The sequence below is a fragment of the Hetaerina americana genome, unplaced genomic scaffold (genome assembly GCF_022747635.1).
Source record: "Hetaerina americana unplaced genomic scaffold, ioHetAmer1.1.p SCAF_8, whole genome shotgun sequence".
NCBI lineage: Eukaryota > Metazoa > Arthropoda > Insecta > Odonata > Calopterygidae > Hetaerina > Hetaerina americana.
The window spans coordinates 717,335-740,283 of record NW_027287427.1 but is presented as its reverse complement, the minus strand read 5'-3'; the positions used below and the strand labels follow the sequence as shown (position 1 = coordinate 740,283).

Below are 22,949 nucleotides of genomic sequence, written 5' to 3'. Positions count from 1 at the left end.
CAACGACAGACGCCGTTTCTCTCGATCACAGGATCGATGATTTTTTTAAAAATGTTGCCCTCACGTGAGTCAATGCTCGTGCGAGCTTAAATACATAATTCGAACCGCATTTTACCGAGTTGCAACTAATTACGTCGAATCAGACTGGGGTAAAGGTCTTCACAATGACACTGGCAAATAGTACCTTCAGTTGGTCCGTAAGACTCGTTTGGGGAATGAACAATCGCCAAGACACCGTTTGCACCCGTCAGCCATCGAGTAAGAATCATTGCTCCCTGACGATGTTCACAGGGAACTGTTTGTCTTTACTGAGATCATTTTTTGATACACTTATTTACTGGTATGCGATCACTCATTGGGCATTTTACGACGCACTCTTACTATGAATTTCACTTACAGTTCAATTTGCAGTTGGAACATGACTGGTTTATTAGTTCACGAATCACGCCAACGCATTCTTTTCTTGCTCAGCGGTACATTTTAGCTTCTATTGTTTCTGGACGATTGCATTATCTTTTCTACCATATAAGTGCACCTATTCCCTTTGTCACTGTGAAGGGGGTGGGTGGTGGTGCATTTCTTACCCTGCAGCCTCCCGAGTCTTCCGTTTTTCTCTCCTTGTCCTGTTTTCGTCGATCATTAGTGACGAATATTTTTCAGATAACGTTGCGAAGCCATGCGAAAGATATTTGCAGACGCGATTGCAGCTCTGTATCTACCCGAAACGCCAAATCATTCGTTTGCCAAGGCACTAGACGTCAATTACTACATCAATTTAGACGTAGAATTAAATGAAGATGATTCCTTTTCACAGTTCCTTCTGTGCGAAGATTTCAGAATAGCTTCCGAGTCACAGTCGCAATAGTTTCTCGCAACAACGGCAACTGTCGGAGTCGCCTGTCCCTTTACTTAAGTTGCTGTGTCTTCTCATTCAAGTTTTCCATCTCTATTTTTCTAATCTTCCCTTTTTCTCAATTTTACTAAAATATATTATATTATAAAATCACATCATTTATGATTTCATATTAAATTATATTATTATAATTTGTTAAAAATCTTATTTCTTATCTTGTATTTTTCTAATGCTAATTTTATTTAGAGATTAAGAGTGGAACAGATAGAGTTTTTACATGCCATGTTTCCATGAACGATTAAAGACCAGAATAACATTTGCCGAACGCGGTGAGGTCATATTCGGGTCCGAATCCGTCTCGTGTTTATTCACCCCCTGCCACACACCCTGGCGACGACTTGGGGTACTAAAATATCAAATACAAACTACTCTCCTCAATGAGACGGACACTTTCTTACCCTTTTGCAGACCCACATTTAACAACTACAGGGAGCCGGGCACTTACCTTCTTCCCATATACCTCTCCACAATAAAACGCAACAGAGCAATAATACGCTGCAATATCAAATAGTTATGACCTGGCGACAGCTATAAAATCCTCCATTTTCTCCTGAACTGTCTTTTTCGTGGTTTCCATTTTACGATTTTCTTAAAATGTGATATGTATCATATTACCATGCCCGAGTATGAATCGCTCCAGGAACGAGGACGAAAATGTATAGCATCTCTATAGTAAACAGTAAAACAATCCGCTATTATTTGAAAATGCATTTTTTCTGCGAATCCATTTATTGCTTTCTTAGGAGCAAGCACGCCCTCGTATACCAAGGGTTTTGTTCCAGCATCAGTTGTCATGGCAAGCCGAACACAGGACTGTCACTTCCCTCAACACCCAAATGAAGCGAAACCAAGATTCAAACGTCACAACAGTGTACATAACAAGGTGTCGGTAGAGATAAACTGCCAATGCTGCGACGAGGCCTCGCTCACGCCTCAGGCTAGGGTGATCATCCACCGATCAATGGCAGCAGACAAGCCAGATGTGGCAATTACACGCAATGATTAATTAATTCACGTCTCGCACTTGGTATAAGAATTCATCTACTTTTAACACTGCAAAAATATCACTTTTTTCAACAAAACTCGCAAAAGTAAGACCTTATCCGCAAGCTCAAAATGAAGCGCGCGATTTTAAAAACATTTCTTCTTGCACCAGACAAAATTAACTACTTTCACGCGATTCGAAGTGGATAAACTTTATCGGTAAAATTTGAGTGGCAACGTAATATTTATTTTCGGGCCATTTTTTGCAGTACCTTTGCGCGAACTGAAGGTTAAGCATAGGACGTCTTTCAATACATATATATTCTGTTTACTGGCTCGCGAATACGCAACTTTTACAGAACTATCGGGATTCGATACTCAAAAATTCGCCTCTTTCCACCCAACCTTGTGTCTAGAACACGCCGACAAAAGTTGATAGACTGCATGCATGCTAAAAGAAAATTAAATTAAGTTTCAACGAATTTCCTCTGTAAAATCTTGCACATCCAGGAGATGCCCACGCACTTATGGCATCTTTTCTGGTGCCTGCTAAAAATTAGGGATGTTTACACACCACGATGGTAGTTCTAAGCAAAATATTTTGAAGAAAAGGGTAAATGAACTCGTTTATAAATATCCGCAATTTAATGGAAATTAAGACTGCGTATCTTCAGATGAATCTAAGCTGCGAATGGCGTCATTAGTAAAAGTGAAATTGCGGTGAAAAATTATTCAAATTTTAACGATATTTCTTTTAAAATTGTAACAACGCCCGAGGAAATTACGTTAGCGGAGTGGAGCAAGTGAAGCAGTTCAAATTAATTATGAAATGAGTATGAATTATACACGTTTCAGTAAGGAATACTTGATCAAATAGGCCAAAGCATTTAACTGCGTGAGGAACACTATGCCTTCATTTTCAGCGCTCTTCTACTCATTGGTGCAGCCCATTGTTACTAACTAATTAATGGTCTATTTCAAATTAGTGCCAAAAAACTTCAGGTGATACGTGTGACCAAAACTTATCAAAAATTGTTCCGAATTCGCGAAAACATTTGACAGCCATGATGCGTATGCCATCAGCCATGTACCGACAGAAACAATCAATGATCACCGCACTTTAAATAATAAATTAGTACGCAAGATAATAATGATGGAATTGGAAGAGTTTCATTCCCTTCCGCGTTAAAGCGTGGCCCTCATCTCTTGATCCAATATTTTCATAGCATTTAATTTTTTTAACAACAAATTCCATTTTATCCTGTTTATAAACCCTATTTTATCCTGTTGGATAAATAGCCCCTCTCTGGGCTATTTATCCAACCAATACAATTTCCCATCTCACGAAAACGTAACTTCGACACCGATCCGATATGCCCGAGTTCAGTGCGGCATTCGACAATCCAATGGCGGCGACGGTGCCGCCTCACGAACGCTCGGAGACAGTCGATAGCTGGCTGCTCGTCAGGTGGGCACACACCACTTGGCACCCGACTCGGAAAAGTTAACACATTCAGCCATTCACGTTAGAATCCTTACATCCTCCTGATATACGTAAACCGGCCTCAAACCAACCGTCGGTTTTCTTCGACTGAGATGCGGAGAGGCCCAGACTCGAGCACCGTTGCCAATGGCGCTAATATCGGGTGCGACGGCAACAAGGCTCACGGCAAGTGTGCGTTATCTCTTCACTCTAATCAGCCACGTTGACGACGGGGTGGGTGTGCATGTGTTTGGACATCCAATCCTTCTCCTATCGTCATATCAGGGGCGCAGATAAGCTCATTTTTGTGAATCGTCAAATTTCATATATCCGACGGTTAGAGAGGCTCAACCTTAATTACATCGCATGGCGAGGAAGAGGAGAAAGTGTGGATTCAAAAAAAAGGGAAAATAAAGAGTTTTATTTTTTTTGTTTTTTTTGCGTTTTGTTCTCTGCTGTTCGCGCCAGTTCCATCCATCCGTGAGCATGCGCGGGAAGGTGAATCTCAAGATTTTGAGGCTTTGAGAGCATTAGGAACTAATGCTTAGATTCATCAGTCTAACGAATAGAATCCATGACCCCTGGATTTGGCCTGTTCAAGTATCCTTACCAAATTGTTTGGCAATTCAAGTATCCTTACCAAAGATGTTTGACGCAGAAGAATAAGAAAAATATAGGGCTATCAGTCTCTTCTTTCATTTAACGAAGGCCATAACAAGACACTTACCTTTGAGAATATATATATATATATACACATACATACATATATATATATATATATATATATATATATATATATATATATATACATACACATATATATACACATATATATATACACATATATATATACACATATATACACATATATATAACATACAAACAGGAAAATAAAGTATACAAAGGAAAATTGAAGACAATAAATCTATTCTGAAACCAGATTGGACCCAGGAGGGTAAGGGAACATGAGATGCGATTTGGTGCCTAAGGAAGATAGACAAAAAACTGTTAATGTGAATCTGCGATCTGAATAACGCTTCTTCAGGCATTTGACTAAGTCGAATGGAATGTGCGGCCGATGACTTCAAAATACTGTCGCAGACTGGAAGAGCAATAAAAGGACAATATATTATAGAAAGAGTGGTGGTAGGAGTGGGGAATGAGGAGGAGACGGGAAGGTGTGTCGGAAAAGGATTGCGCTTGTCACCCTTGAGCATTTGTGCTATGGGCCTTTGGCATAGGGCCTTAGAAAAAGCAACAGGTGTTGTGGTGGGAGGAGACAAATACTACCATGAAACATGCAAGTGATGAGCAGTGCCGGCGGAATCAGAAGAGGAACTGCAGCATATACGTGACGAAGGTGCTGCGTGAGTGGGAAAAGAATTCGGAACGGACGAAACTGTAGGAAAGAGTCGAGAGGAGTAGTGTATAGGAGTATAATACATGGGATATATGCAGTTGGAAGGAGTCAGCCATTGATATATCCATTGGAGAAATAACTGGTGAGCCAGTGAATTCATTTCAGCATTCTGGAAGCTCAGAACCTTTGAATGGAAGTTGTACCGAGGAGATAAGAGAGACGACATCTCTGGGCAAGGAAGCTTTGTCATGGATGAAAGATGAAAAATACTTGAAAAGTTGTGAAATGTAGTTGTGGAGAAGAATTCTTATGGTGAAATGGACTGATTCGGCCGTACCAATGAGGAGAGGAAGGGCAAGAAAACTGGCGAGAGAAACAAATTTGACGGAAGGGGGGTACACTTGGTGGGAGCACAAATGCCACGCGCTAGTAAACCATAGAAACCAAAAAGAAGGGCACTCGTTAACATATTTGTACGTTTCCGCGGTCATGTCACCTCCATCGAGCGGAGGAGATGGGATGGACGCTCTCTGCCGTAGTGGCCGTTCCCCCTCTCCTCCGAGAGGGGGAACGGCCACTATTGGTCGCTCGCTTGATCGGCCCGGGCCTTTCAAAAGACCTTGGCGGCCATCCCACGCATCCCTATACAGATTGCTCATCCGATCGTCCGTATTAGTCACCACAAAAACGCCTTTACTTCCGACGGCGAACGCTTCCTTCGGATTAAAGGAACCCACAAGACCCCTTTCTACATACGTACCATCCTCTTAAAGGGTCAACCTCGAAAATACTTTCCTCCAAGGCCACAATCTCCAGCCCCTCTCTCCCGGGTCGGTAACATTTACAACGAATATGATATCTTCCTCGCTTGGGCCAACGGAAATGAAACCCTATACTCCAATATTATAAATCTCAATTCTTCTTTCTCGATATCTTTCGCATTTTACATTTCGGACTACAATACACGTTCTTCGACATCCTCCTACAAAACAATACGTTTACCACTTCCGTTCACTAAAAACTCGTATCGACACGCGCCATAAAAAATACCTCCATTTCCGCAGTCGTCACCCATCCCACACTAAACGCCCCGGGCCATTTTGCCTCCCTGGCCACCGCCACCACCTACCTCCCTTGTGACAAGGCCCCCTCGAAGAACATCAATCTTCTTCCTCAATCGAATGAGGCATGCCAGCCGAATATTTATGCGCGCCCTTGAATTGATATCCTGCCCTGAAATTGACCTCCTGACACCTTCCCCTCACGACAACAGTATTTCTGACGACAACCGCACGTCTTCACTAAATTTTCCTCAGGCTGTGCGCAAACAAAAGACATCGCTCGGGATGATTGACACTATTGGGAGCGGGGAAAGGTACTCTCTCGTGCAGTGCGAGCGAAAATACGTAGATATACATAGAGCGGAGGGCGCGCCTTCCTTCGATTGCCCCCTCCCAATCGCAAAGGGGGGGGGGATCGCACCCCCTCCCCCGTGCGGAGGGGAACTACTGCGCCGCGGCGAGCGAAGAGCACCAAATGCGAAATTCCCACCCTTTCGCTCCCGCCCCAGGTGACTCAACCCGCCGCCCCCGCGTCAACGGGGCGGCCCTGATTCACTCACTCCCGGGGGCGGCGGGGGGAGGGGGGGGGTGGGAGTTGGTGGCGCGCCCCGCCGGACGCGAACGAGTGCCGACGGCCCAAATCGAGGCCGATGGTTGCCGCGGCGTGATTTCGTACTTTTCAGCGCTCTCTCCCGAGGTCACCACTGTCGGCTTGGGATTGCTACGCATCGGATCAGGCGCCGCTTCTGCAGGGCACGACTAATCGCATGTCTTCATAGCCTGGGTCACTTTTCACTCTTCACACGCAAACTGCTACATAAATTGTCAATGCTCAATCCATTCCACTCATTATGTTCGGCCAATTAATTAAAAGGCAGGTTTTCGCCGGTCCGTGGCCTATCGCCTTCTACGCGTCGCGAAACACCTCTTTCTACGCGTTACATCATTTCCTCCTCCATATATTCGTAACCTTTGCCTGCCTTCACGGCGTCTGCAAAGCCAATTGTTCATACTCCGTGCCTCCTCCTACCACGGCCTTCAGTAACGCCTCCCCCCCCCCCATCTCGGTATTTCTCCTTACACACGCTTACTTAGAACATTCGGGTTCACCAAGTTACATCTACATCTGTAGAAATAAAACAAGGAAAACGAAGCGAGAACTTGTCCAGATTATTCACGCGCTGAAATTCCACGACCACAAGAATATTAACATGCCGTGCACGTTCAATGGGAGACGAATCATTTCGGAAGTCTATTTTTTCAAATATTTCAAGAATGAAAGTAGCTATCTGAGAGCTCAGTGACAGTTCTCGATACTCTTGGTAGTAGATAAGATATTCGAATTTTTTAAAAGCAGAAAATGGCGAAGGAAAGAGTGGCGATCGTGGTCAACGTCTGCATTAGAACGGAAGTCAACCCGAATGACGCAATTTGCTTCCGCTCTGTCCATTTCGAACGCCTTCATGACAAAATGGTGAAATAATTAGATAAACACGCACACAGAGACATACTAACAGGTCAGCAGGAAAGGTGAATAACATTTTTCCTACGAATATATGCTTGTAAATACTAAGCGACGGAGCTGTGGAAACTGCAAACATTTCATTGGGTAAACTTTCCAATTTCCATAAAGAAATGTGTTACGTAAACACTCACTAATACACACACACACACGCAATCCACACAAAAAGCAGACATTAACACACAAGAGGACGCACCGTTTTCAAATTTCCGACGAACTCAGATCACCTCCAATCAGCGTTGCTGAGTCTGTGTGTGTGTTTGTGCGGGCGCGTACATTAATTGTGGATAATTGATTACTTACGAATGTGACGACGATTGTACGCATTGCCACGCCGACGCCAACAAACATTCTTCGCAATGCGAAGTGCGCCCTCGTTTGCTGCCCGCGTTTTGAGTGTTGAGGGCAGCGGTGTCTACTATTGCAGCGTACGATTTGGTGTTATCACACGATGTCACTTTCCGTTGTCCTTTGTATTTATTGTTTGTCGAAAAAGGAAATTGACGAAATCACGGAGCAACGAATCAACATCAAGTGTTTGGGTGAAGTGCGGTAAATTGTTGTCAAGAAATTACTGAAATGTCGACAGCAGTTTGCGGTGATATTGCTCTATTAAGAAAACATCCGTTTCCAAGTGGATTAAATCAAACAAAAAATCAAAAAAAAAGCCGATCGAAAATCAAAGTCATGCTCCTTGTTTTCTTTGATGTCGAAAGTGTTGCTCATCATAAATTTCCTCCTGAAGGACAAACCGTAAATGCTGAGTTCAACCTTACAGTTCGCAAGCGTTTGAGAGAGATTGCGGGCGTCACGGGCGTCCCAAATTGACTCAATGCGATGGATGGATCCATTATCATAACAGTGCATCTGCACATTCAGCATTGATTGTTCACCGGTTTCTGGCAAAGGATTCAATCACAATCCTTATCCGCCACATCTCGACTGCCCCCCTGCGCCTTTTTCCTATTTCCAAGATGCAAAAATGTGATGATGGGGCATTACTGGGAAGATGTGGACACAATAAAGCAAGAAACGACGGCAAAATTAAAAAGCCTAACTGCCAAGAGGACTTCCAAAGGTGCTTTCAACAGTGGAAAAGAAGATGGAATAAGTGCATAGCAACGAATGGAGAACACTTTGAAAAGGGGACAGAATCGACATTTTGCAAAATACAGTTTTTATGGCCTCAGTTCGCGTATTTATTGGATTGAACTCGTATGCTCGGATTTCGACACAAAGGCCACATGCTTCGTCTCCGTGCGCGAGTGTTGCACCAAGCGCCGTTGGCAGAAGAGAGAGAGAGGGGGGCGGGTGAACTTTGACCGCGGACTGCCGTGAAGGTCGACTCCCTCGGGCGACCGCGACCTTTCGCCCTCCCCGCCCTCGCACCCTCCGCGCGACGCTCGAGGGCACGACGGCGCTCGCCACTGCAGAAGGCGAATCACGAGAGGACGCCGCTCACAAATTATTTGTTAATTTTGAATTATTCCGACATCAGCACTTCAACCTTTGTACATCGGACTTTGAACATCGATATAACAATATGACCATTGCATACACCCAAGCCCTAGGTGGAGGAAAAACCACCAATGCGAGAATCGAACCCGCGACCTCTAGGTTGGCAGACGAGGATGTTACCCCGCCGGCTCCACAAATGACCACGCTTATCGCTCGGATCAAGTAGGGCACGCACGAGAGGGAGAGAGTTTCATCTCTAAATAGTTCCGCGAGTTTCACTGCAGCATGCAGAAAGCGCTGCTTTTACTGAGAAACTCGGAAGAACAGCGCTGGACGGTCATCCGCAGTTCTTTACACGAGGGCATGTGCGTCCGATAGCAGCCAACAGACCATGCCCTCGGAGGAATTAACCTAGATAGGCATCCTAGTAGTAATAGTACTAGTAGGGGAGGAGGCGACCGACAGCGGAGGCCATCTGCGCCATTAGGGATGGATGGGGGAGAAGAAAGAGCCATGCTCGGGTAAAAATTAGACAAGTGCATTCACCCCCTGCCACATACCCTAGCGTTAGGCTTGCAGGGTACATAAATACATAAAGGGTAGAGGGAAACTCGGTGGCGGCATTGACCTGTTCTAAACGAAAGGCGCCAAGGGGTCAATGGAGTAACGTCCCATCCGACGGACGGTGCACTAACTCAAGTGAGAGCTCGTCAGGATACCACTGAAAATGTCCACCACCTCCAGAACCCTCCAGGCCCTCTGGGTGGGAAGCCAGTGAGTTAGCCTCCAGCCCGGGAGGAATCGTGCTACTTCGATGATCGGACTTCTGAAGTGACCGCCTGCGAGAGAGGAAACTGACAGACCGGCCAGAATCACGGGATGGATACTCATCTCTCCCTAGTGAATCGCCGGAGACCCGGAGTGGGGAGGGGGAGCACAGATGGGGTGGATGGGTGCCATGCCGCCCCTCTCTGCAGGTGGCCTGGCGAGCGAGGCGTGATACGGCTCAGGGGCTAAATAGTGCCCAATTCTCAAGCCAATTCAATCAAACGACACCAAAAACAAACGAAATGCCAAGAGGCGAACGTCAAACACAAAAAGCTACATACGTCAACAGATTATAACTTTAAATGGCATTCAGTGTGTTATTTTTCCCCATTTTAGAACTAACGAATTGAATATCATCTATATTTCTCACTGCATCCTAAGGCACAATTATTTGTTAGATTTTAGTAGAAATTATTTGCATGCGAGTAGAAAAAAAGGAGTTTTGCATTAATGTATACGCCGTGGTATCATGAACAGTGGCTATAGTTTTGCATGTACGTGTTGATTTTGCAAGTGGTTATAAGCTAGTTCACGGGTAATGGACAAGGATGCAAAAAATGATCGATTGTCAAGGTAACTATGTAGAAAAATAGCTAGATGCTCAGCCTTTCCAACGCTGTACGCCAAGTTGAGAATGAAATTGATTTCTCATTAAAAAAGGAGACCTTACTTTTCGAATCACTCTCGTATGTATAGGTAATGCGTTGAACTACTAACTAAAGAGTTAATTTGATTCCCTGGAAAGCCTCTCTGGGCAACTACAGCTACATCTAAGCTGTGTGATTTTTCGGGTTCCAGATCTTCCTGGGAAGATCCGGAAAAATTAAATAAATATTTTGTTACTCCTAACACCCCCCGCCACACGCCCTTGCGGCGGCTTGCGGGGTGTTATGCAGATGTAGATGCACCGCACCGATTTCTTACGGCATGTTTACATTTCTAAAAGAACGATTACATGAAAACTAGAGTCGGGCCCATCTGGACTAACGGATGTCAGCATTACTAACATGAAGAGCGTTTTAGACGTCACCAGTACACCAGTCAGCTTTCCAGGGTAGATTCATGGAGATCACTCGCGCGATTGGGAATTCTCGGAGAATTCCAAAGAATTGCTACAGAGAGGAGAGTAACAGCACGAGAAACCTAGTACCTCAATAGGATTAATTAAAAATTTCTCGTACTCCAGCAATGGCAATTAGACGCATTTTAAAAGTCGGGCGCGGCGGTGTCGACGCCCATGGCCACCTACTTCAAAAGTAGAAGTTGATTACGATTGATTTCTAGGATAAAGCACGTCGACTCGGGCATAAGAGCAACTGTGTGTGGAGGTTGCTGTCGAAAATGAAGTGCAAATGTCGTACGGCCGAATAAGAGAAGCGAAAGAAGAGAGTATCCTTCTCCGAAATGCCATTACGGTGGCTTCGATTCATTCGAACTCAGTCCACGTAGAGCGAATCAGCGGGATGTCCACCACAGCGCAACATTTTATTGTCCTATGTCACTGTGTTACAACAACAAGCATTCATGACAAACGCAAAACTTTTTTTGCTCAACACGAAATATTGGCAAAAAAATTCCTTCCACAAAACAAACCGACTCGGAGGTTGTACCTAAGTGATAAAAGCGTACGGCAATAAATTAACACTAAACCTTCGAATTCATATGGTGTGAAATGAATGCGGGCAAGCACCGAGCGCCGCGCCATTTCCAATCAGACTAAGCGAGTGCAAATTACGAGGACTGACAATCTTGAGTGGTGGCTTTACTGAGGGGTGTGGGTCACTTTCGGACGTCGACAGCAACCGCTCCCGGAGGAAGACGAGTCTCCTCGAAGAGTTTGGCTCGCAGGCGGCGGCAGTCATGGGGGCGTCATTAATGCCATGACTACGGCGACCCGGCCCAGAAATACATAAAATGGGGCGCGAGGCAACTCCCAACGGCACACGCGGGCGTGTTCCCACCGCGCCCCCCCCCCCCCCAAAGGGAAGAGACCTCGATCGGCCCTCTCCGTAAGGCACACGGAAACGGTGCCCCCAGAGAACGGAGGAGAGGGGGGCAGAGGAGGGAAGAGTGGGCGAAAAAGGCAGAAGGGGGGAAAATGAGGGGGAGGGGGGCGGGGCAGGGGATCCGGCACTGCCAACAACGGCGCGGAATTAAGGCCGCGCGACAGCGGAGACCAACGTGCGTGGTAGCGATGCGACAGCAGTGCAGCTGACGCAGGCTCCTCTGTCGCCGTCGACGATATTATATTTTTACAACCATGTAGATGCTGAGGACGTCGACATCGTTATCAAATTGGAAAACAATTCGCAAGGAACAAAGTCAGCAGCGAGATGTCGTAGAAGGGCAGCTCATTGCGGGACAAGTTAGCTAATGATAAGTTTTACCGAAGTATCTTTCGGTGATATTACATATATATATATATATATATCGATGATAGTGGGTCGCAGTAGTCCAGCGGGTAGAGCGTTGGACTGCTGGCCAGAGGGTTCCGGGTTCGATTCCCGGGCAAGGCACTCTGGGCACCTGCAGCTCCACCGAAGCTTAAGTGATTTTTCGGGTACCAGGTCTTCCTGGGAAACCATAATCAGGAAAGGAACAGGGAAAGGAACTGTGGTATTTCTGTCAGCCAAGGGGTTGCAAGAATTACTGAGTGAATTGGAAATTCAGTGCGACAGGTATGGGATTAGAATCAATATTAATAAAACAAAGGTTATGCGATTTTCTAGAAAGAATAAGGCTAAGCTTAACAATAACATAGGAGGGCAAAAACTAGAGCAGGTAAAACAGTTTACATATCTCGGAAATGTTTTGGACCAACACGGTCAAAGTAGTAGACGTAAGGAGAAGAATTGCGCTAGGCAAAGAGGCTTTCACAAGGAGGAGGGAGTTGATGACGGGGACGTTGAGTAAGGATGTTAAGGAAAGACTCGTAAAAACTTTGATATGGAGCGTAGCTATGTACGGTGCGGAAACGTGGTCATTGAAGCAGGAGGATATACGTAGATTGGAGGCTTTTGAAATGTGGGTGTGGAGAAGCATGGAGAAGGTGAAATGGACCGAGAAGAAAACAAATGAGGAAGTACTTGGTAATGTGGGCGAAGAGAGGGGTTTGTTGGGAGCAATCCTATGGAGGCAGGAAAAATGGATGAGGGCCGTATTGATCGGCAGTGGGATGTTGATGACTGTGATAGAGGGGAGAATGTTAGGCAAACGAGGGAAGGGAAGGGACAGGATAGGGATGTTGGACGGGATGAAGGGAGGAAGAAGGTACTCAGAGATGAAGAGGGACTTGATGTAGAGTAGGATACTGGATTTTGTGTTTTGTGAGGAGTCACAAAATATTTATTTAAGAGCTTTGTCCATCCAAAAATCTACCTTAACCGTTAGATTACCTAATAATTATATATATATATATATATATATATATATATACACACACACACACATACATACATGCATACACACACACCTACATTTCTTAGCCTCGCTTTTCAAGACAAGACATGACACCCCACATTGCATTAAACCGTTTTTCAAATTACATACTATCTATCAATCTTCATCCCGTCCAACATCCCCATCCTATTCCTTCTCCTTCCTCGTTTGCCTGCCCTCTATCACAGTCCACAATACCCCATTGCCTCTCTAAATGTTTTGCATTCATATTTCTCGGCTATTTCTATTTCTCCCAGCAATCCCCTCTTCTCCCCATTCGCTATTCCCATCACTTCCTCATTTGTTTTCCTTTCCGTCCTCTACACCTTTTCCATCCCCCTTCACACCCTTCCTTAACATCCTCACTCGATGTCCCTTGTCAACAATTCCATCCTCCTCGTGAAAGCTTCTATGCCTTACGCAACTCTTCCCCTTATGCCCCTTCTCCTTATATTGACTGTTTTCACACTCTGATTTCATAATGCGCTCAGCAATGACTGTGCTCCCTTGAGTAAATGATTAACTATCCCTTGATTATCCCCATGGCTAACTGATTTCATCAATCCTCCACCGAATTACATTCCCATCTCCAATTCCCCCCGCGCCATTTTCACAAGTTCGCAATGGACACCCCTGCATTACCCCTCTTCCCAACACTGCTCCCCCCGACTCTCCTTCCGCCACTCGCACCTCAGTGGTCGAAACATACGTATACAGGTCGACACGCTCTTGGCCCTCCAATCTACTCCTAGTTTCTGGAATAGATTCATTCATTCCAGATTATACAATCTACCAAAGGCCTTTTGTTTGCTGAATACCATCACCATGTCCCATGAAAGCCCTTTGAGTTAGAGGAAACTGTGACAGATGGGGCTACTAGTAGCAAAGCTCTTAGGTGTGATAGTATGATGGGAATGCTCAGCAAGATAAGTATTAGTAGTCTAGTGGTGGTGACGTTCGAAAATCGAAGAAATTTAAGAGGACTATAAATGAAAAGTGAACACTGCCGAAAGCAGCAACCGCCCAGGCTGGTCGAGGAAAAGGAAAAGCAAAAACGGCACAGCGGCACAAGCAGCCAGTGCAAACTCAAATTGTAAGCATGTGAAGATTTATTGAAAAAAGTCAACTGATTAAGACAAACTTAGTTTCACGTAGGCAAGGTGAACATCACTATGAAGATGAATTCTTACTGTTTATTATCTCCTGGGGAGAGGTCAATGCATCAGAATGCACACAATACATGATTCAGGGTATGAATATTAGACTTTGGATTTACGTGCGATGCGCCAAAGTGAAATATTTTTCTACACATTGATAATACACTATTTTATATTTTTTACAAAGCTCTGAATTCTGTTTCTACACCTTGCCTTTAATTATTTCAATGCAAAATTCAAAGTAATTTTCACCATTTGTAAACCCAGAGGTCTTCATTTATACGCGTAAACGCAGCCAGGAATACGCGGGAACGGATGAGGTGGCGATCGAGCAGAATTTTTTGACGGAGTGCAGTTACCTTTCGCTTTGGTTTGACATGTTTAAGCTAAGCAAATAAAGTCTATTTCAATAGATATACAGACAATCTTAAATACAATCAACTCCTTGAAAACATAGAATAACTCGTCAATCTTACGTTGCCCTGAAATTTTTCGAAATGTCACGAATGTTTTGATAGTTTCGAATCTACATACCATTATACAGGTCAGTGCTACTATATTGAATAATTAGTCAGCACAATGATTAAGAAACTAAAAAACTGCTCGGACTCGAGGCATCCCTCCCTCGTTTATAAACGGAAACACGCCGCAGTGGACGCCAGGGCTTCGATGGACGGATGCAAACAGACACTGCGCACCAGAGCTGCCCGCACAGCCCAACGCGGCACCTTCCCCCACCTCGCCCAATCCACGCCCCCCTCTCTCTTCCCTTTCTACTATTCGCAAAACTTTTTTCCTTTCCACCCATTCTTTTCCATGATCCCACGAAATCCCCAAGGCCTCCAAAGCTCGCTCTTGACACAGCGACCCAGTTTCCGATCCATAGTAAAGCACGATTGACAATAGCCCCTTCTTCACAAACATCGCTGCTATTGTTACAACATTATTACAACAAGGTGGTTCACTACCCTCAACTCCCTTCTCATCCCCCACAAGCTAATTTACGCAGCGCTTCCAAGAAACACGCCTGCCCTCATCCCACGGAGAGTGCAGCGATGGAGCGAACCGCGTGGTGCGGGAGGGCGCCCCTCCCCCATCCCGGCCGGCGACCAAATGATGCTGGGGAGGGGTGATGCGGGATTGAGGCAATCGGGGGGGAGGGGAGGGCGTCGGCCCAGATACATAAATGCATAATAATATGAACCAAAATATCTCGCCCGCGTCCACGAGTGAAGAATCGAGTTTGGCAATACTCACAAATGCACGAATGACGGGTCGATGAGTTTTTCCATCGAATATTGATTTCGGCGGCATTTGGCAATTTCCACAAGCCTTCTTCTCGCAGCGACGGAAATGTAGGAAAGGGATATTGTGCCACGCATACAAGATTGTCCTCATCATTTGCGGCGCTTTACCATGTGGTAACCCACGTGGTAGCACGCAATATTCTCAACTAATCTGTGAGATTGCATGCCATGCATATAAGGGACGACACACAAGTTATGTTTCTCGAGGGTGAATCTCGGCCTTTGCCGCTGCAAGAAAAGCCAAACTGGTATCACGTAGGGCTAGAAAAATATTTTCTAAATAAATCAAGGCGCTTCACAAATAAATTAATCACCATAGCGACACTTCAACATGCATTTAACTCCTTTAAAGTAATGCATTCAGTCGGAGATGACTTCCTAATAAGATATTTCACACGGCAAATGTCATGACATCGATTGAAGTGGCGCCTATTTTCCACACCAAAATCCGCACAAGATTGATTTAAAATACACTTGTACCATCTACTACAACTTTTATTCAACTTTCAAGTGCGGATTCAATCGCATTCATTATCGAACTAAAAATTTAAAAGTCACACCCAGAGCGAATGTGAGGGTCGTGGTGCTGCCGCTGACCGCGCCGGGGGCTCCGTCTTCCGCCTTCTTCGGCCGTTTCTCGGGAGGTCGGGCCTTGGCGTCCTTATGGCCACTGGCGCACTCCAGCACCCGAGAGCCACAGAGGAGGAGATGAAGGCACATGACAGCGATGAAGACGAAAAGGACAGAGCACACCGGAACATTTAAAGGAGAGCCATCACCGGCGCTCGCGCCGCTCACTCAATCAGTGACCCCCCTCTCTAATGTCTTCCCCTCCCGAGCCATTCTTTTCATTTCTTCGCATTGTTTCCCAATTTTAACAACCATGCTCAACACTACATAATACGAGGGTAGGCCGAAAACTAATGCACACATGCTTGTAGACCACAAACAAAATGACCTTCTGAAGCACTCCTGGTGGCATGTGGAAGTAACATGTGTCCACATGCCACCAGGAGTCCTTCTGATGGTCATTTTGTTTGTGGTCTACAAGCACGCGTGCATTGGTTCGCAGCCTACCCTCCTAACTCTTCCTCCCTCGGTCCCCCCATCTTTATTCCCTCCAACAGACACTCCCTCCTCATGCCAATCAACCCCAACCTATTAGCCTCCCTAGCCTCGATTACATTCACCAATCCTCTCTCCTCTCCAATCCTTCCCAGCACCACCTCGCTCATTCTCCACCCCATCCTCCCACTCTCTTACTTCCTTCCGTCCAATACCACGTCCACATTCCGAAGGCCTGTCATTCTTTTCCTTCATCTTTCCGCTAAGTCTACATACAGACGCCTGTGCTCCGTACAACATTAAATACTCCGGATGTAACATCTTCCCCATCTCTTCCTCGGTTCCTTTTTCAAAGGTCCACGCCGTGGTTCCTTCTTCCTCTTATTGAATCCCTCTTCCCCCATGGCTATTCTTCATTTGAGTTCTTTGCTACCGGATACGTCTTCAGTGACGACACTTCCCAAATACCTCGAGCTCTCCGCTTGTTCGATCGCATCACCTTACAATGCGTTCCTCACGATTTCCCATTTGCCTCCTGCTTTCACATTCCCAGCCTCCTCCAGTAACTACCCATCTTCTTCACATTTTCCCTCTCTCTCTCTTCCTCATCTCATCGAACTCGTACATTTCCCTTGGGCCTCATCCCTTTCTCCTCTTGAGTTCATTCGTAAGTTCCATTTGGTCCAGCATCTCTCCTTCGATGCATTCTTTTCTCATTTCATCCTCCATTCTTTACAACAACCGCCTCTTTTGCTGCTTCTTCCATCCTCTGTTCCACGCTCTCCCACAGCTGCTCATCTACGCACACACTTCCTCTCTCCATCCCCATCACTTCTCTTACACTCTCACAGTTCTTCGGCTTTAAACTTCACCATTAACAGTTTTCCCATTTCCTCAGATTTTCCTGGTTCCGTTGGCTTTCTTGCGTCCAATTTTTCTCGTTCACCTCCTCTCCATGCCCTTTTCAGCAGCACACAGAACTCGGTTATTACTAGAGTATGGTCAGTACTGATGTCTACTCCTGAATGACTTTTTGCTAACTTCATGCAATTTCTGTACATGTGTTGTGTCAGAATTAAAATCAATTCTGGTACCTCACTTCATTTATTCGCGATGTCCATGTACGTCACCACTTTTATGGGTTTCAAAGACGGTGCTAACAAATACCAGCCGGTTTTCTTTACAACGTCCGTCCTTCTCCTCCCATCTTTCCCGTTCCCAGGTTCCCGGGAGAAGCTGCGGAACACAATTTAGTAGTCATGAAGTGCAGCGTCCGATTCAAAAAAATAATGCAGGGGCGGAGGGTTAGGAAATGGAACGTGGATATATTGAGTGGATTAACAAGGAAGGAGTAACGGCAGGCTGTGGAGAAATTCCTGAGTGAGACTAAAGAGCGGAGTAATCTCGAGGAAAAATGGGAATACATAAAAAAATATATGCCCAAAGACACAAAAGAAACTATAGGAACTGTTAATATGAAAAGGACACCATGGACCACGGATGAGATGATTAGAAAGATAGATGAGAGACGGAAATGGAAGAATTTAAATACAGAGTTGGGTAGAAGGAAGTACAAAAACTTTAATAATAAATTTAGACGGGTAACAAATAGAACAAAAGAAGCAATGAGGAAGACGCAGCGCAAGGCCATGGAAAGTTTTCCGAGGAAAGGTGAAATTGGTGCGCTATAATACACTATCGGGAAGTAAGAAGAGAAAATCTTACGTCAAAAATTAGAGATAATTCGGGAAAAATATCAGTTGAACCAAAATAAATCCAGAAGAGATGGAAGTATTTAGAAGAACTGTTAGGTAAAGAACTTAGGCCAGCAAGCTTCGACATGGAAAGAGAATATGAAGTAGATGAAGAGAATTAAAATCAACCAAGACCGTGGGGGTAGATAACATACCTGGGAAAACACTTAAAGGTATAGGGGAATATGAGAAAAAGATTATTTATAGACTAATCCATAGCATTTATGACAGAGGGAATAGGCCGGAAAACTGTCAGATCAGTGTTAGCTCCTAATCCGAAAAAAGTAAAGGTTACATCATGTGAGGACTACCGAACAATTTTTTATTTGGAAAACAGCTATAGTGGTTCTCAAGATCATCAACAAAAGAATGGAGAGTAGGGCAAATGATTCCTTAGGGTATGATCAGTTTGGGTTTAGGAAGGGGAGAGGCACGCCGGATGCCATTGCAGTAATACGACCACTAGAGAGGAATATAAAAATTGAACTGGGAAAAACTAATGAGTATATTGCAGAAAATAGGAATAGATTGGAGGGAAAGGAGGCTAATCCGCAACCTGTACATGTCTCAGACTGCTTAGGTGCGAGTGGGGAACGGGGAGCCCGGATGGGCAGTGTTAGGAAGAGGTGTAAGGCAGGGTTGCCCATTATCACCGGTGGTGTTCAACCTGTATGTAGATTAAAGTAATGATTAAAGAAGAAATGATTAAAGAAGAAATGATTAAAGAGGCATGGTAAGAAGTGGAGGTAGGAATGAAAGTGGGCGGGTAATTCGTAAAATCAGGTAGGTTCGCTGATGACTAACTTATGTAGTATGTTAGTCAACCAAGGAGTTGCAAGCTTTGCTGAGTGAATGTTCCAATTCAGAGCGATAGATACGTTAAACTTTAAAGCAGGAGGGATAAAAGAAGAGCATGTAGAACACCTTATGTATCTCTTAAGTGTTTTGCACCAAAAAGGTCAAAGTAGCAGGGACATAGGGAGAAAAAATGCGATAGGTAAAGAAGCTTTCAAGGAGAATGTTGGTCAAACCAGGAAGGGGCAGGAATACAGGATAGGGTTATTGGACGGAATGAATGGAGGAAGGGATGAAACGGAACTTCGTTGTAGAGGCTAATCTAATGTTGGGTTGTTTTGCATAGAGAGACAAGAGAATTAACTATTTGGTTGTTGGGTCCAATCAAAACGTACATTAACCGGTGGATTACCTACAATAATAATTCGCTATAATTTAGTTGCAGAAAAAATGAACAATAAAAATAGCAATAAAGAAGGAGTATTATTTTGGATAGAAATTTGTTCATTCTTAAATTAAATAGGAATTCAGAAAGCTATGGCAAGAAGTGAATGTAAATAAACCACCTGCTAAGGCAACATCTAGCCATAATATGAATTGGCCAAATATCAAGCATTAAGCGTTAAAAAGGGATGTTGTTTGCATAATTTTTACGTGAATAAAAGAACATTTATATCAACGTACATTTATTTTGGGCCCAGGAGTATTTTAAAATAAGCAAATTCTTTCAGCACTTTGATTCGATACCCCCTGACGATGAAGCGCCGCATTGAAACCATGGCCGTTTAAAATATTTAACCTTTTTACGTGGAATGGCAAAGTTTTTTTTCCCTACCCTCAACATGAAGGGATTCCACCTATTTAAGCACGAAAATGTTATGTTTTTCAGTTATTTCCTTCCGGAATTAAATTCCGAATACAGTAGCTAGTTTGCATTTTTCCTTTATTTGGCTAGCCAATCGTTCAAGGCAGGTTGTGCACGGACACCAGCTGAACACCTCTACACATTTTCTGGCCTGATCTAACAAGACAACCTGACACCCCACACTACAGTAAACACATTTATGTTTTGCACACATATTCGACCTCCTTCCTACCTTCATCACGCTAATTGTCTAACAGAGACTGCACAAAATAATCCGTGAACCGACGCAGATGCACGTTTCATAATTGAAAGACGTTCCAAAACAACGTGAAAATGAAAATCGCACTGACAATACGGACGCGACACACTTCCCGCTGCAGCGAATGAGAGAGTGTACTCCTGGACCGGGGAAAAGGCCAAAAATATAAACATGGAAAAAAAGGGAAAATTAAAGATAGTATTAAAACGGAAGAAAGCAGGACGCTGGGAATGAAATGCGACCACGAAAAGAATTCGCTGCTGAATTTCGATGGCAATTTTTCACTGGAGACGCGAATTCCCCCGAGGGCTAAAAGGCTTCCGTCTCCAGCGGGAATGAACACTCGCTGAGGGGCGGGCCGGAGTTCCGGAAATATTCGACCCGGCCAACGGCCAACCACTCACTCAGTGGATTTCCTTCCACCCACGCACTTTCTCCGAACGAGCGCCTCGCCCCTCTCCTTCCGCCCAAATTTCCCTCCCGAGTGTTTTGAATCCGATCAAGTAAATACGAATGGATAATCAATCAATCACCCACCCCTCAACAATTGGCGTTCCTATGTGAGATGACAGTCTGGCCGGTTGTCACGACTTTTGCCCAGGGCCACGCGCGAAGCCCTCACGGCAACCAAGGGGTCACGTACACATTATAAGTAAATGGAACGGCGCTCTAATCGCGCTTTCCCGATTCGATTCCCAAAACTGTAAAACCATTTCTCCCCACGAGTCGAGTAATTCCAGACTTTTCCGCAGTGCGGCGGTTCGAATGGCACTGGCGCATTCGCATCGAAGCGAATCACCGCTTGGCTGAGCGCGAGAGGGGATGATGACGTCTTTCCTGCTCCAACAACAACACCAGGGGGGCGGGGACCCCCTCTCGGCCCGACGCACTCACCTCCCTCCGCTGGACGTGATGCGATGCAGCTTCTTCACACCGCGGCGGAAGCAATCCGAGAATGCGTCGCAGGACCTGAGCATGGAGAAGCACGTCATGTCCGCGGAAGAAGTATCCACGAGGGCGAGCGAAACGTAGGCACTCGGAACATCCCACGAGGAAGGGGGGCACATGCGGCGTGGGCTGCGCTCGAGGAATACGACACCAGCGACAAATGCTCTCAACGCCAGAGGACCTTGTCGGTGCTCTTGATCCGACTGCCAAATTGTGAGCTTAGAAGGGGCGATGAAATCGGGAACAACCAACACTTCGGCAATCAAAGGGGGGCAGAGATATCGCCCCCTTCGTTAAGGAGGGGCGTCAGGGGGGCGAGACACCACCAAGGACGCGCACCCGGGGCCATCCGATAGAGCAACGGCAACCCCTGCCATTTAATCCACAGCGGCGATCCCACTTCGCACGATGACGCGCACTAAGGGGCAGAGGGATTCACTCGAGGAAGCACGCCCATTGACGCGCGGGGCAATCCGCCCCTGCCCGCTCGCTCGTTCGTTCACTCTCTCGGGAGGGTGCACGCACCGCCGTCGGCTGACCTCGTCGCAAGCCTGTGCCCGAATGAGGCGAGCGGCGGCGGTGCCTCGCGACCGCGCCGCTCGCGTCGTGGACGGCGCTGGCATCGAGGGCACGGGGGAGAGGTTGGCGGCCGCCAATCATCAAACGTCGTCGGCCACCTGCTCGCCCCAATAACACTGCCTCCACCCTGCGCTCCGTGCGCCGCTGCAGAATGCGAAATTAAAATTTCACCGATTACGGAGCCCTTTAAGCGAGCAAACTTGGCAAGGGCAATATTACGAATCGCCTTGAATGATAACGAAGGTCCCTAGCAATCTGACTACAAAACTGAAAAACACAACTCCAACAAGCTTCTTCCCATGGTCAAGATACTTCGCTGAGAGAAGATAGTATCGAGGCCGCCAGGGAGCAGACACGCATTACATTAACGCCAATCGCATTTCGCTTTTTCACGCGTTGGACCAATAATAGGATCGCCGAGGGTATATACAAATATTCGCGGATAAATCCTTGACATGATCCCTTAAACCGTAGTACGATGGCGCTAATAATACATGCTCAACGCCATTCGTAAATATACATTCAATTTATGCAAGAGTTTATACCTTTAATTTAACCCTCCGCTCCGAGAGTGATTCCCAGCAGGATTCCCCAATATGTTGACACTTCTCTCCTCGGTTGGTCATAACAACGCTTTACAAATCTAGCTCCTCTAAGTTGCACGCGATTCCATTTGACAATCAATCCAGATCGCCAGATCGGGAGGTAGTAAACCTATTAACTACTCCTTCGCATTTATAATGCTTTTGAGGCAGGGCTGATACATATAAGAAGGTAATTTAATAGGGTTTTTAAATAACATAGGGTAGGAAGAGTTTTCTTTAATTTAAAGCAAATTCATTATTGGGATAGGATTTTTAAGGATGCATAAGGGCTGTGGGGTGTATTTATACGGTAGCAAAAGGTTAGGGCTATTAAGCTCTATTTGGGTTTAGGATTTTGGCTAGGGTCTTGGTTGTTTAGGTAGGGTCAGGTGGCAGTAGATGAGAAAGTTAGGGAGAGCCAGGACCTTGATTTTTCTTTTTCTTGTACCGAGGTGGTTGAGGATTAGGTAGGGGGAAGTCGCGTAGCGGTTGATTCAGGGTTGGATGATGGGTGATATTCGGGGGGAATTTAGTTCTTCTTTTCTTCTTAGGGATGTAGGGTATAGATTATTTGTTGCGGGTATGGGTA

General features: G+C 45.4%; 1 protein-coding gene across 3 annotated transcripts in view; it reads right to left on the bottom strand.

The window, feature by feature from the left end:
- Positions 1-22,949, bottom strand: part of Mob2 (MOB kinase activator 2) — a 171,809-nt gene that overhangs the window by 40,935 nt on the left and 107,925 nt on the right. Inside the window, exon 1 of one of the 3 annotated variants that reach the window (XM_071596308.1) lies at positions 21,144-21,692. The exons of the other annotated variants lie outside the window; for them this stretch is intronic. Within the exon in view, the coding sequence (XP_071452409.1) occupies positions 21,144-21,316 (173 nt within the window). The 5' untranslated portion in view covers positions 21,317-21,692. Of the gene's footprint in view, positions 1-21,143; positions 21,693-22,949 lie in introns of those variants that run through there. 3 annotated transcript variants of the gene reach the window in all.